At 53.1% G+C, this 15,045-nt stretch overlaps 1 protein-coding gene across 1 annotated transcript in view; it reads left to right on the forward strand.

Moving 5' to 3' along the window:
• The window catches only part of LOC140456638 (inositol-trisphosphate 3-kinase B-like), a 137,805-nt gene extending 125,443 nt beyond the window's left edge, over positions 1-12,362 (forward strand). Inside the window, exon 7 of the mRNA XM_072550753.1 lies at positions 8,782-12,362. Within this exon, the coding sequence (XP_072406854.1) occupies positions 8,782-8,991 (210 nt within the window). The 3' untranslated portion in view covers positions 8,992-12,362. The remainder of the gene's footprint in view (positions 1-8,781) is intronic.
• The last annotated feature ends 2,683 nt before the right edge of the window (positions 12,363-15,045 follow it).

The raw sequence follows: 15,045 nt of genomic DNA on the forward strand, positions 1-15,045 counted from the left end.
TCCCTAAACAAACACCCACCCACCCCTCCTCAAACACACACTCACACCCTTCCCCAGACACACCACTTCCCACACACACACACCCTCCAAACAAAACACACACACCCCTCCCCAAACACACACACACCCTTCCCCAGACACACCCCTCCCCAAACACAGACACACCCTCCCCAAACACACCCCTCACCCTCCCAAAACATACACACACACCCTCCCCAAACACACCCTTCCCCCTCCCCAAACACGCACACACTCCTCCCCACACACACACCCTCCCCAAACACACACACCTGCCCCAAACACACACACACCCCTCCCCAAACACACCCCTCCACCTCCCCAAACACACACTCACACCCTTCCCCAAACAGACACACACCCTTCCCCAAACACACACACACACTCCCCAAACACACACACACCCCTCCCCAAACACACACACCCCTCCCCAAACACACACACACCCCTCCCCAAACACACACACACCCCTCCCCAAACACACACACACCCTTCCCCAAACACACACTCACCCCTCCCCAAACACACACACACCCTCCCCAAACACACCCCTCACCCTCCCAAAACATACACACACACCCTCCCCAAACACACCCTTCCCCCTCCCCAAACACGCACACACTCCTCCCCACACACACACCCTCCCCAAACACACACACCTGCCCCAAACACACACACACCCCTCCCCAAACACACCCCTCCACCTCCCCAAACACACACTCACACCCTTCCCCAAACAGACACACACCCTCCCCAAACACACACACACACACTCCCCAAACACACACACACCCCTCCCCAAACACACACACCCCTCCCCAAACACACACACACCCCTCCCCAAACACACACACACCCCTCCCCAAACACACACACACCCTTCCCCAAACACACACTCACCCCTCCCCAAACACACACTCACCCCTCCCCAAACACATACTCACACCCTTCACCAAACAGACACACCCATCCCCAAACACACACACATTCCCCAAATATACACACACCCCTCCCCAAATACCCACCACTCCCCAAACACACACCCCTCCCCAAACGCACACACACCCCCTCCCCAAACACACACCCCTCCTCAAACACACACACCCCTCCCCACACACCCACCCCTCCCCAAACACACATACACATCCCTCCCCAAACACATACACCCCTCCCCAAACACATACTCACACCCTTCCCCAAACAGACACACCCCTCACCAAACACACGCCCCTCCCCAAATACACACACACACCACTCCCCAAACACACACCCCTCCTCAAACACACAGACAACCTTCCCCAAACACACACACACCCCTCCCCAAACACACACCCCTCCCCAAACACACATCCCTCCTCAAACACACACACCCCTCCCCAAACACACACACCCACACCTCCCCAAACACATACTCACACCCTTCCCCAAACAGACACACCCCTCCCCAAATACACACACACCCCTCCCCAAATACACACACCCCTCCTCCCTAAACAAACACCCACCCACCCCTCCTCAAACACACACTCACACCCTTCCCCAGACACACCACTTCCCACACACACACACCCTCCAAACAAAACACACACACCCCTCCCCAAACACACACACACCCTTCCCCAGACACACCCCTCCCCAAACACAGACACACCCTCCCCAAACACACCCCTCACCCTCCCAAAACATACACACACACCCTCCCCAAACACACCCTTCCCCCTCCCCAAACACGCACACACTCCTCCCCACACACACACCCTCCCCAAACACACACACCTGCCCCAAACACACACACACCCCTCCCCAAACACACCCCTCCACCTCCCCAAACACACACTCACACCCTTCCCCAAACAGACACACACCCTCCCCAAACACACACACACACCCTCCCCAAACACACACACACCCCTCCCCAAACACACACACCCCTCCCCAAACACACACACACCCCTCCCCAAACACACACACACCCCTCCCCAAACACACACACACCCTTCCCCAAACACACACTCACCCCTCCCCAAACACACACACACCCTCCCCAAACACACCCCTCACCCTCCCAAAACATACACACACACCCTCCCCAAACACACCCTTCCCCCTCCCCAAACACGCACACACTCCTCCCCACACACACACCCTCCCCAAACACACACACCTGCCCCAAACACACACACACCCCTCCCCAAACACACCCCTCCACCTCCCCAAACACACACTCACACCCTTCCCCAAACAGACACACACCCTCCCCAAACACACACACACACACTCCCCAAACACACACACACCCCTCCCCAAACACACACACCCCTCCCCAAACACACACACACCCCTCCCCAAACACACACACACCCCTCCCCAAACACACACACACCCTTCCCCAAACACACACTCACCCCTCCCCAAACACACACTCACCCCTCCCCAAACACATACTCACACCCTTCACCAAACAGACACACCCCTCCCCAAACACACACACACTCCCCAAATATACACACACCCCTCCCCAAATACCCACCACTCCCCAAACACACACCCCTCCCCAAACGCACACACACCCCCTCCCCAAACACACACCCCTCCTCAAACACACACACCCCTCCCCACACACCCACCCCTCCCCAAACACACATACACATCCCTCCCCAAACACATACACCCCTCCCCAAACACATACTCACACCCTTCCCCAAACAGACACACCCCTCACCAAACACACGCCCCTCCCCAAATACACACACACACCACTCCCCAAACACACACCCCTCCTCAAACACACAGACAACCTTCCCCAAACACACACACACCCCTCCCCAAACACACACCCCTCCCCAAACACACATCCCTCCTCAAACACACACATCCCTCCCCAAACACACACACAATCCTGCCCACATTCTCACACCCTTCCCCACACACTCACACCCTTACCCAAACACACACATCCCTCCCCAAACACACACCCAACCCTGCCCACATTCTCACACCCTTCCCCAAACACACACTCATACCCTTCCCCAAACAGACACACCCCTCCCCAAACACACACACACACTCCCCAAATACACACACACACTCCCCAAATACACACACACCCCTCCCCAAATATACACACACACCCCTCCCCAAATACACACACACACCCCTCCCCAAACACATACCCCTCCTCAAACACACATACAACCTTCCCCAAACACACACAACCCTCCCCAAACACACACACCCCTCCCCAAACACACACCCACCCCTCCCCAAACACACATACACACACCTCCCCAAACACACCCACCCCTCCCCAAACACACATACACACACCTCCCCAAACACACCCACCCCTCCCCAAACACACATACACACACCTCCCCACACAAACAAACCCCTCCCCAAACACACCACTCCCCCTCCCTAAACACACACACATTCCTCCCAAACAGACACAACCATCCCTCCCCAAATACATACTCACACCCTTCCTCAGACACAACCCTCCCCAAAAACACACACACCCCTCCCCAAATACACACACCCACCCCTCCCCAAACACATACTCACACCTTTCCCCTAACAGACACACCCCTCCCCAAATACACACACACCCCTCCCCAAATACACACACCCCCTCCCCAAACACACATACCCTCCCCAAACGCACACACACCCCCGCCCCAAACACATACTTATACGCTTCCCCAGACACACCCCTCCCCAAACACACACATCCCCCTCCCCAAACACACACACACCTGCCCAAACACACACACACCCCTCCCCAAACACACACCCGTCCTCAAACACACACACCCCTCCCCAAACACAAATACACACCCCTCTCTCTCCCCAAACACAAACACATTCCTCCCCAAACACACATAACCCTCCCCAAACACACCCCTCCCACTCCACAAACACACACACCCTCCCCAAAGAGACACACCCTTCTCCAAACACACACACCCCTCCCCAGATGCGCACACCCCCCCTCCCCAAACACACACCCCTCCTCAAACACACACACCCCTCCCCAAACACACATACACACCCCTCCCCAAACACACACACCCCTACCCAAACACACACACACCCACCCCTCCCCAAACACATACTCATACCATTCCCCAAACAGACACACCCCTCACCAAACACACACACACTCCCCAAATACACACACACCACTCCCCAAACACACACCCCTCATCAAACACACACAACCTTCCCCAAACACACACACACACCCCTCCCCAAACACACACACCCCTCCCCAAACACACACCTCTCCCCAAACACACATCCCTCCTCAAACACACGCACCCCTCCCCAAACACACACACAATCCTGCCCATATTCTCATACCCTTCCCCACACACTCACACCCTTACCCAAACACACACACCCCTCCCCAAACACACACCCAACCCTCCCCAAACACACACACACTCCTGCCCACATTCTCACACCCTTCCCCAAACACACACTCATACCCTTCCCCAAACAGACACACCCCTCCCCAAACACACACACACTCCCCAAATATACACACACCCCTCCCCAAATACACACACACACCCCTCCCCAAACACATACCCCTCCTCAAACACACATACACACACCTCCCCACACAAACAAACCCCTCCCCAAACACACCACTCCCCCTCCCTAAACACACACACATTCCTCCCCAAACACACATACCCCTCCCCAAGCACACCCCTCCCACTCCCCAAACACACACACACCCTCCCCAAACAGACACAACCGTCCCTCCCCAAATACATACTCACACCCTTCCTCAGACACACCCCTCCCCAAAAACACACACACCCCTCCCCAAATACACATACACCCCTCCCCAAATACACACACCCACCCCTCCCCAAACACATACTCACACCTTTCCCCTAACAGACACACCCCTCCCCAAATACACACACACCCCTCCCCAAATACACACACACACCTCTCCCCAAACACACACACACCCCCTCCCCAAACACACATACCCTCCCCAAACGCACACACACCCCCGCCCCAAACACATATTCATACGCTTCCCCAGACACACCCCTCCCCAAACACACACACACCTGCCCAAACACACACACACACCCCTCCCCAAACACACACCCCTCCTCAAACACACACAACCCTCCCCAAACACAAATACACACCCCTCCCCAAACACAAACACATTCCTCCCCAAACATACATACCCCTCCCCAAACACACCCCTCCCACTCCACAAACACACACACCCTCCCCAAACAGACACACCCTTCTCTAAACACACACACCCCTCCCCAAACGCACACACACCCCCTCCCCAAACACACACACACCCCTCCCCAGACACACATACACACCCCTCCCCAAACACACACCCCCCTACCCAAACACACACACACCCACCCCTCCCCAAACACATACTCACACCCTTCCCCAAACAGACACACCCCTCACCAAACACACACCCACCCCTCCCCAAACACACACACACTCCTGCCCAAACACATTCTCACACCCTTCCCCAAACACACACTCATACCCTTCCCCAAACAGACACACCCCTCCCCAAGTGCACACACACCCCTCCCCAAATACACACACACACCCCTCCCCAAACACACACCCCTCCTCAAACACACACACACCCCTCCCCAAACACACACACCCCTCCCCAAACACACACCCACCCCTCCCCACACATACACACCCCTCCCCACACACACAAACCCCTCCCCAAACACACCCCTCCCCCTCCCCAAACACACACACATTCCTCCCCAAACAGACACACCCCTCCCCAAAAACACACACACCCCTCCCCAAATACACACACACCCCTCCCCAAATACACACACACCCCTCCCCAAATACACACACCCACCCCTCCCCAAACACATACTCACACCTTTCCCCAAACAGACACACACCTCTCCCCAAACACACACACCCCTCCCAAACACACATACCCTCCCCAAACGCACACACCCCCCCGCCGCAAACACATAATCATACACTTCCCCAGACACACCCCTCACCAAATACACACACCCCTCCCCATACACACATACACCTGCCCAAACACACACACACCTCTCCCCAAACACACACCCCTCCTCAAACACACACAACCCTCCCCAAACACAAATACACACCCCTCCCTCTCCCCAAACATAAACACATTCCTCCCCAAACACACATACCCCTCCCCAAACACACCCCTCCCACTCCACAAACACACACACCCTCCCCAAACAGACACACCCTTCTCCAAACACACACACCCCTCCCCAAACGCACACACCCCCTCCCCAAACACACACCCCTCCTCAAACACACACACCCCTCCCCAAACACGCACCCACCCCTCCCCAAACACACATACACACCCCTCCCCAAACACACACACCCCTACCCAAACACACACACACCCCTCCCCAAACACACCCACCCCTCCCCAAACACATACTCACATCCTTCCCCAAACACACACACCCCTCACCAAACACACACACACTCCCCAAATACACACACACCCCTCCCCAAATACACACACACACCACTCCCCAAACACATACCCCTCCTCAAACACACATACAACCTTCCCCAAACACACACACACACACCCCTCCCCAAACACACACACACTCCTGCCCAAACACATTCTCACACCCTTCCCCAAACACACACTCATACCCTTCCCCAAACAGACACACCCCTCCCCAAACACATACACACTCCCCAAATACACACACACCCTCCCCAAACACACACACATACCCCTCCCCGCACACACACCCCTGCCCACACACACACCCCTCCCCAAACACACACCCTTGCCCAAACACACACCCATCCCTCCCCAAACACACACCCACCCCTCCCGAAACACACATACACAACCCTCCCCAAACACACCCCTCCCTCTCCCCAAACACACACACATTTTTCCCCAAACACACATACCCCTCCCAAACACACACACACCCCTCCCACTCCACAAACACACACACCCCTCCCCAAACACACACACACCCCTCCCCAAACACACACACACACCCCTCCCCAAACGCACACACCCCTCCCCAAATGCACACACCCCTCCCCAAACACACCCACACCCACCCCTCCCTAAACACACACTTACACCCATCCCCAAACATACACTCACTCCCTTCCCAAACACACACCCCTCCCCAATCACACACACATCCCTCCCCACACACACACCCCTCCCCAAACAGACACACACCCCTCCCCAAACACACACACACCCCTCCCCACACACACCCCTCCCCAAACACACACACACCCCTCCCCAAACACACACACACCCCTCCCCAAACACACACACATCCCTCCACAAACACACACACCCCTCCCCAAACACATGCACACCCCTCCCCAAACACACCCCTCCATTTCCCCAAACACACAAACACCCTCCCCACACCCACACCCTTCACCAAACACACACACACCCCTCCCCAAACACACACACGCCCCTCCCCAAACACACACACACCCCTCCCCAAACACACACACGCCCCTCCCCAAACACACACTCACCCCTCCCCAAACACACACACCCCTCCCCAAACACACACACGCCCCTCCCCAAACACACACACACCCCTCCCCAAACACACACACGCCCCTCCCCAAACACACACACACCCCTCCCCAAACACACACACACCCCTCCCCAAACACACACACGCCCCTCCCCAAACACACACACACCCCTCCCCAAACACACACACACGGGTCACTTTGCTTCCCCGGAGCAGACTGATTTGGATTGATTCCTGGTCAGATTTATGGTTAATTCTTTGCCCTCTGAGTTGGGAACTCCTGGGTCCTCGTGCTACTCCTGGAACTAAGCTCAAAAATGAAAAAGCTAGCCTGCCATTTCAGTGCCATATCACAAGGAAGAGAGAGGGCCACACTGCCAGAGGGGTGGATAGAACATTACATTGCTAAATAACTCCTGCAACACTACTTGGGAGAACAAGGAAGTTATCAAAGTGACCTGGCCAATATTTACCCCTCGACCTGTGTGGCCAGTGTAGGTGACCACACTGATACTTTTGGGATCTTGCTGTGTGTCACTTGACCACTAGGAGTTCCTACAGTACAGCAATGGTTACACCCTGCCCTGCCAGTAGCAGTAGTGGACTCTCCCTCTTTATGGGTATTTAAGCGGGCATTGGATAGGTATATGGAGGATAGTGGGTTAGTGTAGGTTAGGTGGGCTTTGATCGGCGCAACATCGAGGGCTGAAGGGCCTGTACTGCGCTGTATTCTTCTATGTTCTATGTTCTATCATTCATTTGTGAGGAGGCAATGGCCTAGTGGTATCATTGCTCGACTATCAATCCAAAAACTCAAATAACGTTCTGGGGCCCTGGGTTCAAATCCTGCCACAGCAAATGGTGAATTGAATCCAACACAGAATTTGGAATTAAGGATCTCATGATGTCAATTGTCAGGAAATACCCATCTGGCTCCCTAATGACTCTAGGGAAGGAAATCAGACATTTTTACCTGATGTGGCCTATACATAATTCCAGACCCACAGCAATGTGGTTAACTCATAACACCCTGTTAGGGACGGCAATATAGTGCTGACCGAGCCAGTGCTGTCCATATCCCATGAATGAATAAAAAATATTGTAGTTTGAGTGAGCTTGCTTGTATTAACGGCCTCTCTCTCTCTCTCTCTCTCTCTCTCTCTCCCCTTCGGTATCCTAGGTGATTGGCAGCTCTTTGCTCTTTGTGCACGACAGGCGGGAACAGGCCAAGGTTTGGATGATCGATTTTGGAAAAACGACGCCCCTTCCTGAGGGCCAGGTCCTGACCCACAGGAGCGCATGGGTGGAAGGCAATCGGGAGGACGGCTATCTGTGGGGCCTCGATCACCTCATTGCCATCATGGAGGATATGTTAGAGAAGCAGAACTGAGACAGAGCCAGAACGCTCTCCCAGTGAATCGGACTGCGTCACAGCATGCTGCACTACAGAATGTTCTAGAACAGACGCTCCACCTGCTTCCCCACCACAGTGGGAAGTCTGAGCCATGACATTACGTGGCTACGATCTATGGGATTAATTCGTTTCCTTTCCTGCCCTCTTTCGCCTCCCTCATGCTCCTTCCCATCCATCCCTGACTTTAGCCCCTCTCCCCTTCCCACATCCAGTTCCATTCCCTCAGCAATTACCCCAAATCTGATCAGTCCTGAGGCAGAAATGGCTAGAGAGCGCAGGGGAGAGAGAGAAGGACAAGTCGGCTCAAAGGCAACTTGAAAGCTTCCCACCGAAAACTTCGATCTAATTCAAACCCCAGGAGTGAATGTGAATCAAAATGATGTGGCATTTTACAGTAGACAGGCGATTCGGCCTATCAGCTGTGTCACAGCAGGAGCGTGCAGTGGGTGGAAGATATAACTGGTGGTGTTCTTGTGCAGGGGGAAATCAGGATTTACAATGAGCCCCTGAAGATTTCCAGTTGCCTTGCTCTCCTGCTGTTGCTGGATACACAAGCTGGGCCCAACCCCCACTGACCAGTCCAGTCTGTTCCTCTTGGAATGGGTCCAGTTCTCTCGGGCCGGGCCTAGTCCTCACAGACTGAGTCCAGTTTTCGTGGGCTAGGCTCGGTTAACGGAGGCCAGGCCCCGCTCACTCAGGCTCCACTTCTGTTTCCTTGCCCCTTCTCCACATGCAATCCTGAAGCATCAAGGGGCTGCGCATCCCCTCAGACATCTGCTATCCACAGGAAACCCTAGTCAATGGAAGAGAACCAGTGACACTTAGAAATGAATGTACTGCTGGTATGGGTAGTCCCCTTGAAAGTGAACAAGATGAGTTTCTTCAACTGTGGGCTATGAAGAGAGATTGGACAGAGGACACTGAGTGGGGGACATGTTTGAGCTGTATAAAATAATGAGGATCATAGACAGGAAGGAACCTTCCCCCTTGATGGAGGGATTGGTGTCCAGAGGGCGTAGATTAAAGATAAGGAGGTTTAGAGGAGATGTGTGGAAAAGGTTTTTCATCCAGTGAGTGGTGGGAATCTGGACCTCAGTACCTGTAAGGGTGGGAGAGGCAGAAACCATCAGAGCATTGAATAAGTACTAAGATATACACTTGCGATATCAAGGCCCACAAGGTTATGGGGGGGGTCAAACAGTAGAAATAGTTTGGTGGTTGTGATGGGCCAAAGGGCCATTTCTGTGCTGGGGATTTCTAAGGCTCTGATTGGCTGATGCTTGAGTCTCAGTTAAACCACCACTGATTAGTTTTATTTGAATCCCCCATTTTTAACATTCTAATATATGATAAAGTGAAACGTTCAAAGCAGTTCTGGCAGAAAAGAACTGAAGAATCTTTATGAGTGCCTGGTGATTTCCCTCCAGGGTTTCCACACTCTCTGTAGAATTCTAGGAGACTCCGAAACAATCCTGGAGAATTGGCAACCCCAGATTGAGCCAGTTCAAACCAGATCCCCAGCCCTCCCCCACTCATTCCTCTCACTCCTCCTTCCCTCACTCAAACTCCGCTCTCCCTCACCATGCACCCACTCCTCACTCACTCACTCCTCACTCCCTCGATAACTCATTCCTCACTCACTCCCTCAATAACTCATTCCTCACTCACTCACTCCTCACTCCCTCGATAACTCACTCCTCACTCACTCACTCAGGCCTCACTTGCTTCCTCATTCGCTCCCTCCCTCAATCGCTCACTCATTCATGAGGAAATCCAGCCTCCAATCAGAAACGGGATTTCAACTGTTCTGGGTTTATTCCTTCGATTGACAGAATAAGGGCCAAGACTTCCCAAAGGAACTGCTCGTGTCATCCACGGCCGCTCATCCTGATTGACAGGAAAATCACAGGAGAAACTAAATCTTCACCCCAGTCTCTCCAGAAGACATCCTGGTCTCCTCACACCCGGCCCAAGGGGAGTCCAGTTTGATTGGAGATTATTGTTGGACCGTTGATAGCAGTCCTTCCCCACTATTCCCACCCTTCACACCCTGACCAATCAATCAGATTGCTTGGGTGGACAATTCCTGATGGTGGGATCTGTTTCCTAGTTATCAATTTCTTTATATTGAAACATGCACAAATCTTAGGAGACATGACTGGGTAGGTATAAAAAGATTGTTTCCCCTAGTGCGAGAGTCGAGGACCAGAGGGGGGGGTTCACACTTTTAAAACAGAGGTGAAGAGGAATTTCTTCCCCCGGAGGGGGAATGGATCTGGGGAATTATTTACCACAGAGGACACTACAGAGGCTGGACCACTAATTATATTCAAGGCTGGGATAGACAGATTTTTAATCAGGAAGGGAATCGATCAAGAGTCGTGAGAAAACGATGGAGTTGAGGATTGTCAGATCAGCCATGATCTCATTGAATATTGGAGCAAACTAAATGGGCTGAATGGCCTACATCGACGCTGACATCTTATTGTTTTGTAAGAAAGTTTAGGGTGCAAAAAGGTACAAAAGATTTTTTTAAAAATTCTGTTTTAATGTTGACGTTTCTCCACTGAGGGGACAGTGTGCAGGTGACGGGCTGACCATGGGTAATGTACAGAGTTATCTCCCTGCCCTCTGTTTCACCTCAGGGTTCCCCTTAGCCATCCACCCTCACAATCCGATCATACCCGCTCCTACTGAGGGACTGTCCCCTGCCACCAACGCCAGGATACAATCCCTCCGTCCCTGTACCCCAATCCAAACCCTCTCCCTACACATCCCTGAAGAAAGTCCAACACCCCAATAAAAGCCAGCTTTAAGGATTCTGTTGCAGATTGGTGAGCAGCCAGGCTGACAGACTAGGCGGAGGCTGGCAATGGTGGTGTTAGTTGGATGGGGGGCTCCTGTTCTGACCTCCCAGCCCACGCACAGTGCTCGTAGGGTCTCTGCCCCAGTGCCAGACCCTCTCCAAATGTGTACCTCGAGCAAACTGTTCTGCAATGTCACATATATAGCTTCATTTCCAAGGCAGTGAGGTGAGGCCACCATCTTGTCATCGGCTGGCTGTATATAAGACACTGAGGGGTTGATGAGCTCTGACCACTGTTTCCAAATTGGACAGTTTACTTTCTCTGCAGGATGATTGGAGAATGGGTCGTAGGAGCAAGCTGAAAATTTCAGAAAGGTTTCTTCACGTGCGGGTTATTTTTCGCATTACTCAGAAGGTTATTTATTGCATCCATGCAAGGAAGCTAAGCTGTGACCTGATGCCAGTGTACATCTGCCCAGGACAGTGCTAGTAGTGTCTAGCCACTGTACAGGAACGCATTAAATATATTGTCAATATTGAATCTGTGTGTTTTCTGTATGTCAGTCACACTCCTAATATCACAGCCCGACCACATTACAACATCTGACAGCATACTCGCAGATCTCACACTCCCTGATCTCACACTCCCTGATGTCACACTCCCAAATGTCACACTCCCTGATGTCACACTCCATGATGTCACACTCCCTGATGTCACACTCCCAAATGTCACACTCCCTGATGTCACACTCCCAGATGTCACACTCACAGATCTCACACTCCCTGATGTCACACTCCCTGATGTCACACTCTCAGATGTCACACTCCCTCATGTCACACTCCCAGATGTCACACTCCCTGATGTCACACTCCCTGATGTCACACTCTCAGATGTCACACTCCCTCATGTCACACTCCCAGATGTCACACTCCCTGTTGTCATACTCCCTGATGTCACACTCCCTGATGTCACACTCCCTCATGTCACACTCCCAGATGTCACACTCACAGATCTCACACTCCCAGATGTCACACTCCCTGATCTCACACTCCCTGATGTCACACTCCCAGATGTCACACTCCCAGATGTCACACTCCCTCATGTCACACTCCCTGATGTCACACTCCCTGATGTCACACTCACAGATCTCACACACCCAGATGTCACACTCCCTGATGTCACACTCCCAGATGTCACACTCCCTGATGTCACACTCCCAGATGTCACACTCACAGATCTCACACTCCCAGATGTCACACTCCCTGATCTCACACTCCCTGATGTCACACTCCCAGATGTCACACTACCAGATGTCACACCCCCTGATCTCACACTCCCAGATGTCACACTCACAGATGTCACACTCCCTGATGTCACACTCCCAGATGTCACACTCCCTGATGTCACACTCACAGATCTCACACCCCCTGATCTCACACTCCCAGATGTCACACTCACAGATCTCACACTCCCTGATCTCACACTCCCTGATGTCACACTCCCTGATCTCACACTCCCTGATCTCACACTCCCAGATGTCACACTCCCAGATGTCACACCCCCTGATCTCACACTCCCAGATGTCACACTCACAGATCTCACACTCCCTGATCTCACACTCCCTGATCTCACACTCCCTCATGTCACACTCCCTGATCTCACACTCCCTGATGTCACACTCACAGATCTCACACTCCCTGATCTCACACTCCCTCATGTCACACTCCCAGATGTCACACTCCCTGATCTCACACTCCCTGATCTCACACTCCCTCATGTCACACTCCCAGATCTCACACTCCCTCATGTCACACTCCCAAATGTCACACTCCCTGATCTCACACTCCCTGATCTCACACTCCCTCATGTCACACTCCCAGATGTCACACTCCCTGATCTCAAACTCCCAGATGTCACACTCACAGATCTCACACTCCCTGATCTCACACTCCCTGATCTCACACTCCCTGATGTCACACTCACAGATCTCACACTCCCTGATCTCACACTCCCTGATGTCACACTCCCTGATCTCACACTCCCAGATGTCACACTCCCTGATGTCACACTCCCTGATGTCACACTCCCTGATCTCACACTCCCTGATCTCACACTCCCTCATGTCACACTCCCAGATGTCACACTCCCTGATCTCACACTCCCTCATGTCACACTCCCTGATGTCACACTCCCTGATGTCACACTCCCTGATGTCACACTCACAGATCTCACACTCCCTGATCTCAACACTCCCTCATGTCACACTCCCAGATGTCACACTCCCTCATGTCACACTCCCTGATGTCACACTCCCAGATCTCACACTCCCTGATGTCACACTCCCAGATGTCACACTCCCTGATGTCACACTCCCTGATGTCACACTCCATGATGTCACACTCCCTGATGTCACACTCCATGATGTCACACTCCCTGATGTCACACTCCCAGATCTCACACTCCCTGATCTCACACTCCCTGATCTCACACTCCCTGATGTCACACTCCCTGATGTCACACTCCCTGATCTCACACTCCCTGATGTCACACTCCCTGATGTCACACTCCCAGATCTCACACTCCCTGATGTCACACTCCCTGATGTCACACTCACAGATGTCACACTCACAGATGTCACACTCCCAAATGTCACACTCCCAAATGTCACACTCCCTGATGTCACACTCCCTGATGTCACACTCCCAAATGTCACACTCCCAGATGTCACACTCCCTCATGTCACACTCCCTCATGTCACACTCCCTGTTGTCACACTCCCTGATGTCACACTCCCAGATGTCACACTCCCAAATGTCACACTCCCAGATGTCACACTCCCTCATGTCACACTCCCTCATGTCACACTCCCTGTTGTCACACTCCCTGATGTCACACTCTCAGATGTCACACTCCCTGATCTCACACTCCCTCATGTCACACTCACAGATCTCACACTCCCTGATGTCACACTCCCTGATGTCACACTCCCTGATGTCACACTCACAGATCTCACACTCCCTGATGTCACACTCCCTGATGTCACACTCCCAGATGTCACACTCCCTGATGTCACGCTCCCAGATGTCACACTCCCTGATGTCACACTCCCAAATGTCACACTCCCTGATGTCACACTCCCTGATGTCACACTCCCTGATGTCACACTCACAGATGTCACACTCCCAAATGTCTCACTCCAAAATGTCACACTCCCTGATGTCAC

The sequence above is a fragment of the Chiloscyllium punctatum genome, chromosome 3 (assembly GCF_047496795.1).
Source record: "Chiloscyllium punctatum isolate Juve2018m chromosome 3, sChiPun1.3, whole genome shotgun sequence".
In the NCBI taxonomy this organism is placed as follows: Eukaryota; Metazoa; Chordata; class Chondrichthyes; order Orectolobiformes; family Hemiscylliidae; genus Chiloscyllium; species Chiloscyllium punctatum.